The 18,476-nt window shown below is 41.1% G+C and overlaps 2 protein-coding genes across 10 annotated transcripts in view; both read left to right on the top strand.

Moving 5' to 3' along the window:
* Positions 1–7,758, top strand: part of sil1 (SIL1 nucleotide exchange factor) — a 28,262-nt gene extending 20,504 nt beyond the window's left edge. For all 3 annotated transcript variants that reach the window (XM_029441760.1, XM_029441762.1, XM_029441761.1), the window contains 8 exons: positions 3,529–3,634; positions 5,571–5,657; positions 6,102–6,197; positions 6,295–6,416; positions 6,532–6,628; positions 6,709–6,873; positions 7,005–7,169; positions 7,346–7,758. In XM_029441760.1, coding sequence (XP_029297620.1) covers positions 3,529–3,634; positions 5,571–5,657; positions 6,102–6,197; positions 6,295–6,416; positions 6,532–6,628; positions 6,709–6,873; positions 7,005–7,169; positions 7,346–7,543 — 1,036 coding nt within the window. In that variant the 3' untranslated portion in view covers positions 7,544–7,758. The remainder of the gene's footprint in view (positions 1–3,528; positions 3,635–5,570; positions 5,658–6,101; positions 6,198–6,294; positions 6,417–6,531; positions 6,629–6,708; positions 6,874–7,004; positions 7,170–7,345) is intronic.
* Positions 7,759–8,302: 544 nt separating this feature from the next.
* Positions 8,303–18,476, top strand: part of uvssa (UV-stimulated scaffold protein A) — a 56,567-nt gene continuing 46,393 nt past the window's right edge. For 5 of the 7 annotated variants that reach the window (XR_003832897.1, XM_029441211.1, XM_029441209.1 and 2 more), the window contains exons 1-8: positions 8,303–8,776; positions 9,019–9,131; positions 10,667–10,820; positions 11,076–11,252; positions 13,601–13,721; positions 13,893–14,417; positions 14,975–15,084; positions 15,564–15,692. Coding sequence is in view for 6 of the 7 variants with exons in the window: in XM_029441211.1 (XP_029297071.1) it covers positions 9,022–9,131; positions 10,667–10,820; positions 11,076–11,252; positions 13,601–13,721; positions 13,893–14,417; positions 14,975–15,084; positions 15,564–15,692 (1,326 nt within the window). In the remaining variant the exon portion in view is untranslated. The remainder of the gene's footprint in view (positions 8,777–9,018; positions 9,132–10,666; positions 10,821–11,075; positions 11,253–13,600; positions 13,722–13,892; positions 14,418–14,974; positions 15,085–15,563; positions 15,693–18,476) is intronic. The other 2 variants (XM_029441212.1, XM_029441210.1) reach the window with 2 other exon arrangements.

The raw sequence follows: 18,476 nt of genomic DNA, 5'->3' as shown, positions 1-18,476 counted from the left end.
ATTGATTTATTTTGTCTCACTGAAACCTGGCTGAGACATGAAGAATATGTCAGTCTAAATGAATCCACTCCTCCTGGTCATATTAATACTCACATTCCTCGAGGCACTGGTCGAGGAGGTGGAGTTGCGGCCATATTTGACTCAAACCTCTTGATCAATCCTAAGCCTAAACTAAACTATAACTCTTTTGAAAGCCTTGTTCTTACGCTCTCAAAGCCAACATGGAAAACGATAAAGCCAGTTTTATTTGTTACTGTGTACCACCCTCCTGGTCCGTATTCTGAATTTCTATCTGAATACTCAGAATTTTTATCAAGTTTAGTCCTTAAAACAGATAAAGTAATTATTGTAGGTGACTTTAATATTCATGTGGATGTTGATAGTGACAGCCTTAATAATGCATTTATCTCAATATTAGATTCAATTGGGTTCAGTCAAAATGTACATGAACCAACTCACTGTTTAAACCACACTCTGGACCTTGTTCTGGGATATGGTGTTGAAATTGAAAGTTTATCAGTGTGTCCACATAATCCTCTTTTATCGGACCATTTTTTAATAACTTTTGAAGTCCTGTTACTGGACTAGAAGCCAGTAGGCAAAATATCCTACGCTCGATGTCTATCTGAAAGTGCTGTGACTAAATTTAAGGAAGTGATTCCATCAGCACTTAATTCAATACCAGGACTCAATATCAATATAATGGAGGACTCCAATGCTAACTTTAGTCCCTCCCAAATTAATCATCTTGTTGATAGCGCTGCAGCCTCACTGCGAATAACACTCGACTCTGTCGATCCTCTAAAGAAGAAGATCATAAAACAGAAAAAGAAAGCTCCATGACTTAATTTACAAATCCGCAAACTAAAACAAAAGTCGAGAAATCTTGAAAGTAAATGGCGTTCCACTAAATTGGAAGAATCTCGTTTAGTCTGGTTATATCATCTTAAAACGTATAAGAAGGCTCTCCGTAATGCCAGAGCAGCTTATTACTCTTCCTTAATAGAAGAAAATAAGAACAACCCCAGGTTTCTTTTCAGCACTGTAGCCAGGCTGACAGAGAGCCACAGCTCTACAGAGCCTTCTATTCCTATATCTCTCAGTAGTGACGACTTCATGAGCTTCTTTAACGATAAAATTATAACTATTAGAGACAAAATTAATCTCCTCCTGCCCTCAATTGGTAATGACTTAACTTCAACCTTCGGAATTTCAAAAACATTAGTAACTCCTGAAATATATCTAGACTGTTTTACTTCAATCTACCTTAACCAACTAACTTCAACAATCTCATCGTCTAAGCCATCAACCTGTCTTTTAGACCCGATTCCAACTAAACTGTTTAAGGAAGTTTTACCCTTAACTAACACCTCGTTATTAAATATGATCAACCTGTCTCTATTATCTGGCTACGTACCACAATCCTTTAAAGTAGCTGTAATAAAACCACTTCTTAAAAAGCCTAGTCTTGATCCAGAGGTTTTAGCCAACTATAGGCCGGTATCTAACCTTCCCTTTCTCGCTAAGATCCTTGAGAAAGCAGTTGCAAAACAGTTGAGTGATTTTTTACATAATAATATGTATTTATTTGAGGTTTTTCAATCTGGATTTAGAGTTCATCATAGCACAGAGACGGCACTGGTGAAAGTTACCAATGACCTTCTATTGGCATCAGACAAAGGACTTGTCTCTGTTCTTGTCTTGTTAGACCTCAGTGCTGCTTTCGACACTGTTGATCATGACATTCCACTACAGAGACTCGAACATTGTGTTGGCATAAAAGGAACCGCACTAAGCTGGTTCAAGTCCTATTTATCTGAGCGATCTCAATTTGTATGTGTTAACGATAAATCCTCCATGACAGCCAAAGTCAGTCTTGGAGTTCCGCAGGGTTCTGTACTTGGACCGATTCTATTCACCTTATATATGCTTCCTTTGGGCAATATTATAAGGAACCACTCTATGAACTTTCATTGTTATGCGGATAATACCCAATTATATCTTATCAATTAAACCAGATGAAACCAATCAATCAACCAATTGGCTAAACTTCAAGCATGCCTTAAGGACATAAAAACTTGGATGTCTAGCAACATTTTGATGTTAAACAAAGACAAAACTGAAGTTATTATACATGGCTCTAAACGCCACCGAAACGCATTTTCTAATGACATAGAAGCTCTCGATGGCATTAATTTGGCCTCCAGCACCACCATAAGCAATCTTGGCGTCATCTTTGATCAGGATCTGTCTTTTAAGTCCTACATAAAACAAATCTCAAGGACTGCCTTCTTTCATCTACGTAACATTGCAAAAATAAGACACATCCTGTCTCAAAATGATGCAGAAAAACTACTCCATGCATTTGTTACTTCAAGGCTGGCTTACTGTAACTCATTGTTATCAGGTTGTTCCAAAAAGTCGCTTAAGACTCTTCAGTTGATCCAAAATGCAGCGGCACGTGTATTGACAAGAACAAGGAAACGGGATCATATTACTCCTGTATTAGCTGCTGTGCACTGGCTCCCGGTAAAATACAGAATAGAATTCAAAATCCTTCTCCTGACTTACAAATCAATTAATGGTCAGGCTCCAGCATATCTTAAAGATCTCATAGTACCTTATAAACCAACTAGAGCATTACGCTCCCAGACTGCAGGGTTACTGGTAGTTCCTAGAGTCTCTAAGAGTACAATGGGAGCCAGAGCCTTCAGCTATCAAGCTCCTCTCCAGTGGAACCAGCTTCCAGTTTGTGTTCGGGAGGCAGACACACTCTCCACATTTAAGAGTAGGCTAAAGACTTTCCTTTTTGATAAAGCTTATCGTTAGGGCTTGCTCAGGTTTGCCTTGGATCAGCCCCTAGTTATGCTGCTATAGGCTTAGACTGCCGGGGGACACCTCCCAGCTCTCCTTCTCTTCCTCTCTCGTCCCCTCCCTCTCTTCTTTTCCCTCTCTATCTGTATGCATTTATGTAAATGTATGTTACTAACTCATCATCATGGGGTATCATCCCCGGAGTTTCTGTGTCTATCATGTGGCAGGTTGCCTCTGATAAAGTTTACGCCAGGATCAGGAATCGTGGCTGCGCCTGCTGCCCTGGTCCTGCTGGACACCGGGAAGCCTTTTTGACATTTTCCTGGATTCATCCAAACGTTCTCTTTTTCAACACAACATCATTTTCTGTTAAATGTTGTATTTGTACTATGTTGTTTAACCTGTACACACGACATCTATTGCACGTCTGTCCGTCCTGGGAGAGGGATCCCTCCTCAGTTGCTCTCCCTGAGGTTTCTTCCATTTTTCCGCCTTTAATTATGGGGTTTCTTTTAGGAAGTTTTTCCTTGTGCGATGCGAGGGTCTAAGGACAGAGGGTGTCGTAACCTGTACAGTCTGTAAAGCACACTGAGACAAATGTATAATTTGTGATATTGGCCTATATAAATACATTTGATTTGATTTTGATTTGATTCAGTCTGGAGTCTTCTTGCCAGGAGAAAGGGTGACTCTGAATATGCTGTATCTTTGCAGAGAGACCGGAGATGTCCAGTCCTCCATCAGTCCTGATGAGCTGAAACGGGCCATGGCAAAGATAAAGGAGGACCTGAAGCCAGCGATCACAGACACGGACCAACAGGTGACAGTACAGCCCATTAAATCTGCTCCTGCTATGTGTTGTGTTGAGGTGTTTACACACAGCACATCATTAATGTTAATGAAGCCCGTCATTACCCTGATTGAAAACTCACAATAGCCTCCTGTCATAGAATCACTTCCAAAAATATATCATTCATAATATTAATACTATGGAGATATGGAATCATACGCGCGTCTTTACGGTTTTCCTACGTTTCTGTATTGCTGGTAGCGTAGTTCAGCTGCTCTAGCTCAACTCAATTAATGTTGTTATATTCTTGATCACATCAGCTAACTCCATCCATCCATCCATCGTCTACCGCTTATCCGGGATCGGGTCGCGGGGGCAGCAGCTCCAGTAAGGAACCCCAATCTTCCCTTCTCCAGGCCACATCCTCCAGCTCCGACTGGGGGATCCTGAGGCGTTCCCAGGCCAGAGAGGAGATATAATCTCTCTACCGAGTCCTGGGTCTTCCCCGGGGTCTCCTCCCAGCTGGACGTGCCTGGAACACCTCCCTAGGGAGGCACCCAGGTGGCATCCTTACTAGATGCCCGAACCACCTCAACTGGCTCCTTTCAACGTAAAGGAGCCGCGGCTCTACTCCGAGTCTCTCACGGATGGCTGAACTTCTCACCCTATCTCTAAGGGAGACGCCAGCCACCCGTCTGAGAAAACCCATTTCGTCCGCTTGTACCTGTGATCTCGTTCTTTCGGTCATGACCCAGCCTTCATGACCATAGGTGAGGGTAGGAACGAAGATCGACCGGTAGATCGAAAGCTTTGCCTTCTGGCTCAGCTCTCTTTTCATCACAACGGTGCGGTAAAGTGACTGTAATACCGCCCCCGCTGCTCCGATTCTCCGGCCAATCTCTCGCTCCATCGTCCCCTCACTCACGAACAAGACCCCGAGGTACTTGAACTCCTTCACTTGGGGTAATGGCTCATTCCCTACCCGGAGTAGGCAATCCACCGGTTTCCTGCTGAGAGCCATGGCCTCAGATTTTGAGGTACTGATCCTCATCCCAACCACTTCACACTCGGCTGCGAACCGATCCAGTGACTGTTGAAGGTCACAGACCGATGATGCCATCTCATTATTAGATTCAATTGGGTTCAGTCAAAATGTACATGAACCAACTCACTGTTTTAACCACATTCTGGCATATGGTGTTGAAATTGAAAGTTTATCAGTGTGTCCACATAATCCTCTTTTATCAGACCATTTTTTACTGATTACGGATTATTGCAACTCATTATCAGGTTGTCCCAAAAAGTCCCTTAAGACTCTTCAGTTAATCCAAAATGCTGCAGCACGTGAATCCAGAATATAATTCAAAATCCTTCTCCTTACCTACAAAGCAATTAATGCTATAGCTATAGGCTTAGACTGCCGGGAGAATTACACCTCTCTCGTCTTCCTCTCTACTCCTTCTCTTCCTCTCCCCTCCTCTCCCTCTCTATCTGTATGCTTTTATGTAAATGTATGTTACTAACTCAGCATCTGGGGCATCATCATCATTTTTTTTATATCACAACATAATTTCTGTCGCATAGATTTTTTTACTATGTTGTTTTTCCTGTACACACGGCATCTATTACAGTCTGTCCGTCCTGAGAGGGATCCCTCCTCAGTCTCTCTCTGAGGTTTCTAACATTTTCCCCCTTTTAATTGTGGGGTTTCTTTTAGGAAGTTTTTCCTTGTGTGGTGCGAGGGTCTAAGGACAGAGGGTGTCATATGCTGTACAGTCTGTAAAGCCCACTGAGACAAATGTGTCATTTGTGATATTGGGCTATACAAATATATTTGATTTGATTTTAATATGTTTTCTTAACATTAAACTGTATAAATATTCTTATTCAAGCTTATACTAAACCTAATAAACATGTTTGCACCTTTATTCAACTGAAACAACATGCTGTATTGCTGTGTTTGTAGGACTCTGTGGCATCCAAGTACCGTCCCCTGGAGGAGTTGAAGAGAGACATGGCTCAGCTGGACCTGCTGGTGCAGACGGATGTTCAGGTACGTCATAGTAGTCCAAGATTTTTTGAAGTCATTTCTTTTTAGGACCATTTCTTCACAAAAATCAGAAGTAAGTACTGTATGTGGACGTAGTCCTGTTGGTTTGTGGACTACAGTTGTGAAGCCTGGAGTTTGGCATTTTAACTGTTAAATTCAGGGCCTCGAATTAGCTGAGGTGAAACCTGGCAGACGGCTACCACCAGTCACTCAAAGTCCCCATGCTATTAGTTATGCATAATTGTAAGCTTTAATATAATTTTAAAGGGGGAGTTGTATAAAAATGAACTCCTGTACAGTTGTCATGAATAGGGGCATATTAACATGGGGGTCTAAGCCAGCCTCAAGTGGTCATTGAAGGAACTGCAGTGTTTTCCACTTCAGTGTTGGCTTCACTTTTCAGCCACGGAGGTTAAGCTGAATGACTTGTGTTGTGGTTCTGTGTAGATAATGAAGCGCCTGCTGGACCAGTTCTACAGCAGCGACTCGACTACAGAGCAGAGGCTGAGCATCCTGCTGGAGCTGGAATATCTGGTGCATCAGGTCATAGAACATGCAAGCACTCGTACACATCAACACCTACACGTTGGCTTACAGATGTGTTCTGAGATTTACACTTCTAACTTTGCCTGCATGTTAGGTGGATAACGCTCAGAGTCTGTGTTCCATGGGGGGTCTGCAGCTCATTGTAGGGACTCTGAACAGCTCTGACTTCAGATTACAGGAAAGCTCTGCCTTTGTCCTTGGATCTGCTGTGTCCAGGTACACACTGCTGCACGTTCTTTATATTAAGCTAAGACCTTAAAATGTGAATTTATGTCTCTGTGCGCACGGTCACTATGCATCAGCAGTGGCTAATGGTGCTTGTGTCCTGCAGTAACCCGGGGGTTCAGGTGAAGGCTATGGAGAGTGGAGCTCTGCAGACGCTCCTAACCATACTGGCCACTGCACAGCCACTTCGAGTCAAAAAGAAGGTACTCACACAAAGCCACATTACAGTGTATTGTTGAGAAGGCGAGCTGTAAGGTTTTCTGTGCGACTGTCCTCCTGCCAGGTTCTCTTTGCTGTGGCGTCCCTCTTACGTAACTTCCCCTACGCACAGCGCCACTTCCTGTCACATGGAGGGCTGCAGGTCCTATCAGAGCTGTTCAGGGCGGATAGAGGTGGAGTTCTGCGCACTCGTATTGTTACCATGTTATATGACATGATCAGTGAGAAGGTACCACAAACAGACAAACTGTATTTGAAGTTATTTATTTTTCTAGATGTAGTAAAATGGAATGATTTATCTCTTGTTGAGGATGCAGAATATGAGCTCCCAGATGATGCTGGTCTCTCCTGCTCCACCAGGAGCTGATCTCTCAGGCAGGTCTGGATCCAGTGCTGGATGCCTCCCTTGAGGAGCGTGTGCGTCAGTACTCTCAGGTGCTTCTGCGGGAGGAGCTGCTGGAGAAGGGCTGGTGCAGTCTGATCCCACAGCTGCTGGACTCCACTGAGCACGACTACAGAGAAAAGGTGGACTCAGTCTGACATGTTGTAGATGAATATAGAAAAACAAGTTGATGATTAACATAAATTCTAAGCATCTTAAATACTTTAATATGTGCCTTAAGAAACCCAGACTGGCTAAACAAATGAACATATCCTTTAAAATGAACTTGTTCTAAGTGTTTGTTTCATCCTTCTCTTAGGCTCTGCGGGCCTTGCTGGTGATGGCTCCTGTGTGTGTGGATCAGTACCGCTCACACAGCTCTCTGCTGGCCTCTCTGCTCTCTCTCAGAGAACAGTACCAGGAAATGGTCCAGTCACAAATGATCATAGGAGAGGAGAACGGATACTTTGCAGAAATTGTAGAACTTATAAATGCTCTACAAGTCAAACTGAAATGATAACAACCATGACCAACCACAGAAGGACAAACTCTTCATGACAAGAATCTACTGCATGCAATTCAACAACACACAAATGTTGTGCCTCATCAGCCTTAGATCCTTTTGTGGACGGGGGTTGGGATCAGCATAAAGATTTATTTTTCTAGGGTTGTCATTGTGAAGTATTTGACTTGTTTTCAGAATTTAGGAATAAATGAATTACTTAAAAATGACGGTGTTGTGTTTGTGGATCTCCTGGCTGTAAGGTTAGCTTCAGATTAAACCAGAAATTCTCGTGTTAAAAAATGAAATGATAATCCATAGGTCCATCTGATACATAGATGTAATACACTTTGACTGCATTTTAAGACGGTGCAGTTCTTTTGTTAGCTTCAGTACCAACTTCAGACTTGTCAATGCTGCAGATGCATATCTATCACTGTTGATCTGCCATCAGCCACATAATAAGAGTTAAATCAGCCTATGCTGAATGTTTGAAGTCCAACAGCACTGTGCAGGAACACAGTTGCACCTCTCAGAAGAATGCAACATAGTGTAATTCAGCACCACCATAATACATAAACTACATCTTTCACAAGTAGGATAACTGTTCAAACAAGAACTGTATTAATATTAATTGTATGTCACTGCAGACTATATAAGGTTAAGAGTACTTAAAGGTCCTCAGGGAGTCTGGTTTTTTCGATGCTTTTATTCTGAAAGGTCGAACCGGCAGTGCAAGCCCCTGACGGAAATACGTGTTATTGGCATTGATGTGTAAAGAAAAGGTTACTAGATTCGAGGAAAGTACAGAACTACCGAAGGCTGTTAATTGTAAACGTTAAATAATATATATATATATATATTTTTTTTTACGAGTTGCTTTGTTCACTTGGAACTAGCAGGTGAAAATGTGCTGAGTTGCAGTAAGTGGTTAGAGACAGGCTGTGTTTACATTAGTTAGCATTGTAGCAGCTAATTCAGCGAAATGCTATAAAATAATTTAAACTCAACCCGGACTTCAATAGGGTAACAGCCTAGTGCGGAATGATTTCCCTGTTAATACAATGCCTCGCATGTATTATCATCACAGTCTAGTGTAATACATGTGGTGGGTAGATACCATCTACATTACCAGGGATTGGCAGACGACACTGTTATACTTCATTATGCACTACATACAGTGTAGTTTTATGAAGTATATTTGTTTTTTAAGCTTCGGCATTATTTTCTGATAATACCTTAACAATCGTAAGTATTTTTTTTTCATATTACATGCCTTCAATAACCACCAGAGATAAAGCATACAAAGAATGCATGTGTTCTGAGATAGCAACACTTCTTTCTTTCTGTATACATGTCCCCATCACTTGTACAGCTGATAGTAGTTTTCCTCAGGATTATTTTCCCACTTTTTTAGATTTGTGGATGTTTATATATTTTTGTCCAGTGTGTTGTTGAATGGTTTCACCCAGGTAAACTTCTGTCCATAGGTGATGGAGTTGTCTCAGAGGGACAGGCTCTCAGAGCTGGTGGAGGAGTTGACCACATCAGGACAGCCACAGCTCAACCAGTACAGGATGAAGGAAATCAAGAAGATCTGCAAGTATGTTACTAACTAAAGGCGACTGTAAGTAACTGTGTGACAGTGTGTCTGGCAGGTTTACAGGTGATTTATTTGACTACTTCCTCCTCTCTGTTTAATTGATTTATAAACATATATATTTTGGGGAAATAGTGGTGGTTTAATGCAGTTCTCTTCAATAATACTCAGAAAGCATCAACATTTGATTACTGACACAGCAAAGCGGGCAACTGCTCCGTGACCCTAAAACCTATAATGGAATGGAATAATAATAATTATAATAATAATAATCCATGGTCACTGAAACACAAACATACATATAATAATAATAATAATAATAATAATAATAATAATAATAATAATATTGATATTGATAATATTCCATGGTCACTGAAACACTGTAGCATACACATAATAATGATGATAATAATAATATTGATAATGATAATATTCCATGGTCAGTGAAACACTAACATACATATAATAATAACCATCCATCCATCCTCTACCGCTTATCCGGGGTCGGGTCGTGGGGGCAGCAGCTCCAGTAAGGAACCCCAATCTTCCCTTCTCCGGGCCACATCCTCCAGCTCTGACTGGGGGATCCTGAGGCGTTCCCAGGCCAGTGAGGAGATATAATCTCTCCACCGAGTCCTGGGTCTTCCCCAGGGTCTCCTCCCAGCTGGACGTGCCTGGAACACCTTCCTAGGGAGGCGCCCAGGTGGCATCCTTACTAGATGTCCGAACCACCTCAACTGGCTCCTTTCAATACATATAATAATAATTATAATAATAATATTAATATTGATAATGATAATAATCCATGGTCACTGAAACACTGTAGCATATATATGATAATAATAATTATAATGATGATAATAATATTGATGATGATAATAATAATAATAATAATAATCCATGGTCACTGCAACACTGTCAAATACATATAATAATGTTAATATTGATATGATAATGATAATATTCCATCGTCAGTGAAACACTAACATACATAAAATAATTATAATAATAATATTGATAATGATAATAATCCATGGTCACTAAAACACTGTCACATACATACACATCACTACATTGTGTTTTTTAACCCCCGATTCATCCATCAAAGTGGACACATTTTTACTCAACTACTAGAGAGACATTTCCAATCAATGTAAAACATTTTCTAATTGCATTCTAATCACACCCCTGGTGTAGTCTTTTGTTGGAATTAAAATGTGAACTCAATGGCAAAAATGTACTTATACTTGCACTAAAGCCCTTTTAAAACGAGGTGAAATGGGCAAAAACCATATAAAGGCTGTCAATAATCCTACATTACATTTGAAGCTACTGTTTCCTGATTAATTAATTTCAGTAATACCATTAATAAACTTTCTATAGACAGTTTTATGACCATCTGAGACAATCATGGTATAGTTAGAATTCACAGGATTAAGAATAAGAATAAATAATAAAAAAGACAATTCACACATGTTATTTGGAATTGAATGAAAATGATTTCTAACTGTTGACTGTGTGTCTATCATTCCTCCCAGAGTGTCTAATGACTGCATAGAGCATGTGTACCACTCAGTGATGTCTCAGCTCAACCAAGAACATGCTGAGGTCCGACTGTCTGCCTTCCAGATAGCCACTGAGCTCTTCTCCAGGTCACACCACTTCAGAACGCTGCTGGTAGACAACTTCCAGGTACTGGCTTCATGTAGACCACCAGCTCACCTCAGCTATTTATTTAACACCGGACACCACAGCACCTAACTGCACTGGTTAACAGGTCTTATTCAGCTCTCTTTTTCCAATGTCTCTCTGTGTGACCTTGACACCTTAAATGCAATTTGAATCTTGATTTCAAAACCTAAAAACTGTATTGTGTACATGTATTATTGGATTGTAGGTCAGCTTTTGCAAATATAACTTCATGTGTGTCCTGTTTCCATCCTGTAGGACTTCTTGGAGTTGACAGTAGAGACGGACTCAGAGCAGCCCCTCCCCCCTCCTAAGGAAGTAGCCAGGAAACTGAGGTCACTGGCCATCCAGACTGTCCAATCATGGCAGAGCTCTTATGGGACAGCTTATAAGAAGTTAGCGTTAGGCTTCCACTTTCTCAAACAGGTGAAGAAGGTAAGAGGGATCAACCTTTTTCTTTTGTTGCTGCTAGACAGATTGTCCAACAGCTTCATGTTAGCTGAGACATTCTGTTGATTAAGTACAAGATTAACAGCCACCATAATGTAAAAAACTGCATTTGTGAAGTTAGTCTATCTGTCATATTTTGCCTCTAAAGATTTAGGATCGGACGAGTCTCATAACAACACTACATAGTTTATATTCCCGTACAATTTTTTTCAAATGTTGAGACATAGATTGACTGCTAAGTAGAAATGACGAGAATAACTTCTACACAGACCTTTGAAATTGTATGACCCTGCAAGACTAAGAGTATCCAGCCATGCTGTTCTTTAGACACAGTGGTGCTTTGAGCTAAATGCCAACCTCAGCATGCTAACATGTCAGAATTTAAACTTAAAACAATGAAATAACATTATCAACAGAGACGTAACAGTGTTGATGTCAAAGACGTCTGTGTGTTGTGTTGCAGAGATATCTACTGAAGTTAGCATGCTAACAGCTAGCTGCGCTCTGTCCAGTCTGTAATACCACTTGTTCCTCTAGAGGTGATAGTGAGTCACTGAAGCTGCAGTCTGCCTCAGTACAGAGGGAGAAGAAGTGCAGCTGCTGACTCTCTTGTAAATATTACAGACTTGTTCCTGTTTTATAGTTTGGGTTACGGTTAGGGTATATGGTATAGTTTACTAGATTACATTCAAAGTGGCAGAAATGAGAAACCCCCCGCACCACCTCTCCTTGTCCTCCGAGCTGACAGGAGGCTGTTTCTACCGCCTTGAGATTGCTTTTAGCTTGGAAAGGCGCTTCACAAATACAATTTATTATTATTATTGTTATTATTCTCTGAGTGTATATCTGTCTGCAACCCCGGGAAACAGCGTAGCTTCAGGTAGCAGTTAGCTGGAGGAGCCACAGCACCGGGGAACTGCAGACTCTGTTGCCTGTTGCTGCCGTTGCGGCCGCTGCTGTCTGTCGCTGCGGCTCCATGTGAGGATTATAAGACAGAAGTGTTTTCTGACCAGCTCTCAGAGTTTCAGCAGTTTGGTCCAATTTTGGATTACACAGGAGTAAATGCAATACACAATATAAAGAATAAATTAGAATACAATAAATATGCATAACTCCTATGACTCGTATATAAACTGTATGGAGCCAGTTTAGAGGTGAAATACTGCCCCCTATTTATTTAGAGCAGGTGGCTCAGAATTACACATTGAACCTTTAAAGTATGATCGGTGCTTTCAATTCAGCTAAGTCTGAGACGCGAGGCAGAGAGGATAGAGGAGTTATATTTACCAAACAGGACTTCCTCGCTCACTGCAGTGTCATTTTGAGAAGATAGCAACTACTGATGAGGCACAGCATCTGTGAAAACCTTGGTCAACACAAATTCCTCCTACTCTTCAACTAATCCTTTGGCCGATAGGAGAAAGAAATCTGCACATTTACTAAATCGACAGTGCACTCTACCTGGTATCCTTAAGGAATTATAAATAAACATTAAAAGCTATTTGCATTATAATACATTACTTTTTAATACTTAAATGATAACGACAGACTCAAAGCTGACCAACACACACACCTGCCAATATTCATAAGATTTCTTGAAATAGCTGTTAAAGCTATCGCAGTAAAATGTCCAACTAAATGATTAACATATTGAAATATAGCAATTCTGATATGTTCACACTCAAAGCCTATCAAGTAGTGATGTGCGCCTCACCCACCCGCCCCCTTAGAGCCAATCCGCACACCTGCAGAAATGTACGTTTATCAAACACTCAAAGCGACCAAGACCCGCCAACTTAATGCATCATACAAGCACAATTGTCAGGACTGAGACAAGGACAGTCGCCCGGCGCTCCCTCAGTCTGGGAGCAGTGCTCTCTCCCCCCGCCCACAGTACTGGGCAATCTATGCTGAATAAACAGACAAATTGTCCCAAACAGTGTTCTTAATGTTTAAAGTAGCAAAACAAGTAACCCTTTATGAAAGACATGAACTAACATTAGCGTTTACAGCTAGTTTGTCAAATCCACACTATTTCAAATCATGCAACCTTATTATTATTAAATAAAGCTGTTTAAAGCTGTCCGCTCTGTTTACTCTCAGACCATCTGACCAATCAATAGACAGATTCTGATGGATGGTTGCCATCCTGTAAATAAAGGTCTCTATAGAATACACATGTAACACATGGCTGGAGGGCGTAGCAGGAGAACCCAATGTTTACCTTAACTACCAGTCCCTTCCATGCTACTGCTGCTGTCTCCTTGTTGACTCACATGTCCCATGTTGTGTGTGATCCAGCTGTAAGTTGTGTGATGCGTCCATGTTGTCAGGTGGACTTCCATGATGCTGAGGCCAGGACAGTAGCAGAGAGGAGGATGGAGGAGGAGAGACGCAGGAAAATGGAGAGGATCTACAAGGAGAGAGTAGAGGCAGTCTCCAAAGACATGGAGGGTAAACACCACACCGTTGTGACGATAATAAAACATTAATAAGAACAATTGAAAAGAACTGGATTGGACCAAACTGACAGTCCAGTGGCCCTTTGAAGATCTCGGGTGAACGTTTTTTTTCTGTGTCAGTTTCCCAAATGAAGCAAAGAATAACGTATTGTTTCTTTGTCAGAGTCATACCAGGAAATTGGGGCAACATTGACAGAGATGGAATCCTGTATGAGCCTGCTTTTCCCTGGGTTTGACCTTACAAACATCCAGCCAACCAATAATACCCCTCCCAACTCCCAACCAGCCAATGAAAGTCCATCAGTTGATGAACAGCCCTGCTGCAGCTCAGACCTGCAGGAAGACAGGAGAGAAGGGATGATGCAAGAGAAGGAGGGGACCAGGGTAGAAAAGAAAAGCAATTTTGAGGGAAAGATAGGAAAAGAAGACAAAGGAATGACAGAGAAGAATATGAACAACACGGAGGCAACAACAGGGCAGGAAAAAAAGGAGAGGGATGATAAAGAGAGGAGGGATGGGAATGAGCAGCAGGAGGAGAAGAAGGGAAAAGAAGATTGGGAGAAAAGGAAAAGAGAGGAGGAGGGAAGTAGTGAAGAAGAGGAGGGGGAGACTCTTGATCAAGACTTGTTTATCCGGAACTCTGGGCTCATGTCTCACTCCTACAGCCTGAACCTGAACCTCAGTCCTGGTGGGTCAAGCTCACATACACACTCACACATTATACTGGAAGACACCGATTCCTCCCTATAGTAGAGGTGTTGATTCCACCACATTGTCATTTTATGTCAGCTTTCTACTATCTCCTAGTTAATAAAGGCAAAATAATGATATTAGAATGTAACATTTGAGAAGGCTGTCTTATTTTGTAGAAATACATACTTACATTCTCCATTTAAGGTATTGTTTTGGCATTGGTACAGAAACAAACATTACCCAGTCCTATGAATACAATAGCAAGTTTGTTAGGTATACCTGCTTGTCATATACAGAAGTACCATGTAGCTGTTTGTAATTTAGTATACAAAGCTTGCAGACAGTGAGAAGACACAGATACTGACACAAGGTAGGACATTATTAACAAAGTGGGGCCCTCTTTTTAATGTGCAAGCTAATAAAGTGTCATCACTGTATAAATGATATGTATTCTGGAATGATTTACTAGGAGTAAAAGTTCTTCTTTTGGAACACTCTGGATCAGTGACCCTTTTCTTTCCTTTGCTTCTCTTTCCCTTCTCTCTTTTCAAGGTCTTCATGTTAGGGAGACAGAGGATAATGAGGCAGTGGTTTCCACGGTGATGGACCTCCATCGGCTGATAATAACCAAACACCTACCAGCTGTGCAGAACTGGGTTCAGGTTAATATTTTGACATGTAATGCATGAAAGCACGTGGATAGAAATGAGTATATAGTATGAGAAGACAGCCTACTAGTTAATAATGCTAATGGTGCCTTTATATCACTCCTTGTTCTCAGTGGTGGACAGTAACTAAGTACATTTACTCACTCATTTTGAGTATTTCTATATTATTTTACTTTATACTTCTACTCCACCACATCCCAGAGGTTAATATTTTACTTTTTAGCTTTAGTTACTTTGAAGATTCAGATTATTAATACAAAATATAATCAACAAATCATTTATCATGCTTTATTATAGGTCAAGATAAACTTTATTAATCCCCTGGTGAAATTGACAAGCTACCTAGCAGAATATTGTGTGTGTGTGTGTGTGTGTGTGTGTGTGTGTGTGTGTGTGTGTGTGTGTGTGTGTGTGTGTGTGTGTGTGTGTGTGTGTGTGTGTGTGTGTGTGTGTGTGTGTGTGTGTGTGTGTGGGTCTTCACCAAGTCAGGTGCTGAGCAGCAGCTGTTAATGAGGGCGTTGGACCTGAAGAGGTCTCTTGAAGCAGCGCTGCACAAACACAAAGAGCTTCACATTGATTACAAGACCAGGGTCCGCAAAGTGGTGAGTGACACACGATGATACACCGTAACTGTCTGGTGTTAAATAAATAGCTGAGGTGAGCTGGTGGTCTACATCAGAGGTTTTCAACAGGGGTCTTCAATTTTTTTACATTCTTATTCTTAATCCTGTGAATTCTAACTATACCATGATCGTCTCAGATGGTCAGCTGATTCTAGGTACAGCAAGTAATCTGCCCGGACTTTTTACCTCACTAATGCATGACAAATAGAGGACAAGGTTCCCACTCATGGAAACATGTAGGAAGATGTTATCTTAATAAAATCATATCTACAGCAGCACTTCAGAGTTGAGGACAACATTGCCACTGTTAAAATGAATTTTTTTTTTTTTATAGTATAGGGCATGGCCAGCAGAGGGCAACATCCTACTACAAATCAAGTAGGACAACATCATTACACACAGTGCAGATGTCCCTTTACAGAGGAGTCGTTTAGTTAGGAGAGGAGCATCGATGATCATAAAGTCTACAATACAAAGTATCACACCAGCTCACTTCAATTTCTAATATATTTTTAGTACAATAGTGATTCCAAAACACATAAAATGACCATTGAAAGTTTTGCTTGGTATTTGTAGACAGAAATTTGAACTATTTGCATGGAGTCCTATACAAGCTGAGTTTTGTGATTTCTATCTTTCAATGGGGCTTGCACCATATATAGATATATATAGAGAGATATTTATTAAAATGATTCAAATATAGAAAAGATTTATAAAAACAACAAAGAATGAAGGGTGACGTTCTCACTTTCTAACTTTCTGATTGTACCGTACATTAGTCCCACCACCTAGTGGCCGTGGAAAGGACTGCACCTTCAGATGCATGTTACCATTCAGACATGATGCTTGCTGCTTTTTAGACTCTTTAAACTGTGGAAAACACAATGAAGTCCACTTTAGACTTTTACTGAGCTGCTACAAGACACACCTTGAAATATAGCTCAATATTAGGTGTTCAGGCTGAAATTGATCCTCTTCGTTGGCTGTCCATGTAAGATGGATAAAAAAACATAATGCTGGCAAGTTAAATGACCAAATCCTATTGCAGTTTATTTGTCCCTTTTTTATGATGTGTTATACACCTCATATTGATCCAAACCCCCCACTGCTGTTGATGTATTCATTTGCACAGCTCTAAAAGTTTCCTTCCTGTTTTCTTATTTAAATTTCGCTCTTTAAATTCCTACATTTCTGTGGGCTCCCAGGGGGAAGTATCATGATAGAGACAGAGAGAGGGAGGATGGAAATATTAATGGAGAGGTGAGATAGCAAGGCACAGCCATAATGCATAATGCATCAGAGACAGAGAGAAGAAATTGGGGAGCAAGGGGGACGATGTACCCATTCATTCACTTCACTAGCACTAATGTGCCCCATGGCTTGACAGCTGATATGTCTATCTGGCTGCCTCTATATCTAGCTTAGCATCGTCATTCTGCTGTAGTTTGAGCCAGCACAAACTAACCAGACAGCTGTTGTCATTGAATTTTCCATTTAGAAAGCTTTCAACTTAAACTAATTGCTTATTTGAAAGTTTAATTGGTGCTGAAATGTCTGTGTTTAAGAGATGGAGTAACTCTAACGCATACTTGCAGTGCTGAGAGATAGAAAGAAGAAAATCTAAGAAATGGACAGCAGCCTGCAGTTTCAGGTTTTAAAGGACCAATGAATGCAAACAAAAAAAATGTATATGAAAAAAAGGCATAAAAGTTGTATGGTGTGAATCCATCTTTAGCTGAACAGAGCGGCAGAGTGACAGTGACAGAGCGCCGGCCGTCTCGCTCTGCCTGCTTATCACTGTCAGGGACCAGTCTGCTGCACCAGCAGGCCCAGCACTGCGATAACCGCACAACTTACAGCCCCTTTATCATAATTAGCTTTTCCTTTTTAGCCTTAAAAGGCCTTCCATTACTGGGTCCTTCTCTATCGGCCCACTGACACAGCACACGATTGGTTTCTCTCTCAACGGGCCTCTCAATATAGTCTCCATAACGGGGGAGCTGGAGAGAGAAGAGGAGTGTTTATTGAAGAGAATGAGACAGAAGGAGGATTAACTGAAGACGCATTTACATCATGCAGTTGTAAGACTGTTGAAAATAGAAATGCACGTTACATTTCTCAGTGAATGGACTCTGAATATTTGAATTTCACTAAGCTAACATATGAAATGTGATTGTTAATGGTCGTGGTTCCAATCTAATGTGTCCATGCTAATTTAGCAAACACCAGTCTTGCAGTTGGTACAAATAGCTAGATAGAGCTTTGAGACCTTCTTTTTCTTAATTTGCTTTCACCCAGGGAAGTATGAAACCAATGTGATGATGACGCCACCTAGTGGCTGATCAGTGTGTGTGAAGGGCAGCTGGGCAATATCAGCCAGCCCCTGGTGTTCTGGAGTCTGAATGTTATGGGTTAGTGTGTCTGGTTAAGTCCTATACACCCTTCTATCCAGCATTTCCGTGTGTGTGCCTCCAGCTTCTTGTGGACTGGATGTTGTTGCATTTAGCTTTGAATGGAATGGAAATGGAAGATTCAAAAGGTTTTAATCCTCTTTTTATCGTCACACATGTACACAGGTACTCCAGGTCTAGTCCACACTCCGTACTTGGTCTGTTAGCCTTGTCAGTTCAAATGTCAAGAGCAGCAGATTTAATTAGCTGTGTGGTGGAGGCCCATTTCATGTGCTCATTATGGTATCAGTGATCGCTAGCACTAGCTCACATGATAAAAACTTTGCCATTGGTTTTGTATTTGTGTTCTTTT

The sequence above is a fragment of the Cottoperca gobio genome, chromosome 10 (assembly GCF_900634415.1).
Source record: "Cottoperca gobio chromosome 10, fCotGob3.1, whole genome shotgun sequence".
NCBI lineage: Eukaryota > Metazoa > Chordata > Actinopteri > Perciformes > Bovichtidae > Cottoperca > Cottoperca gobio.
Note: the sequence above shows the minus strand (reverse complement) of the source record. Positions and strands in the feature narration are given on the sequence as shown.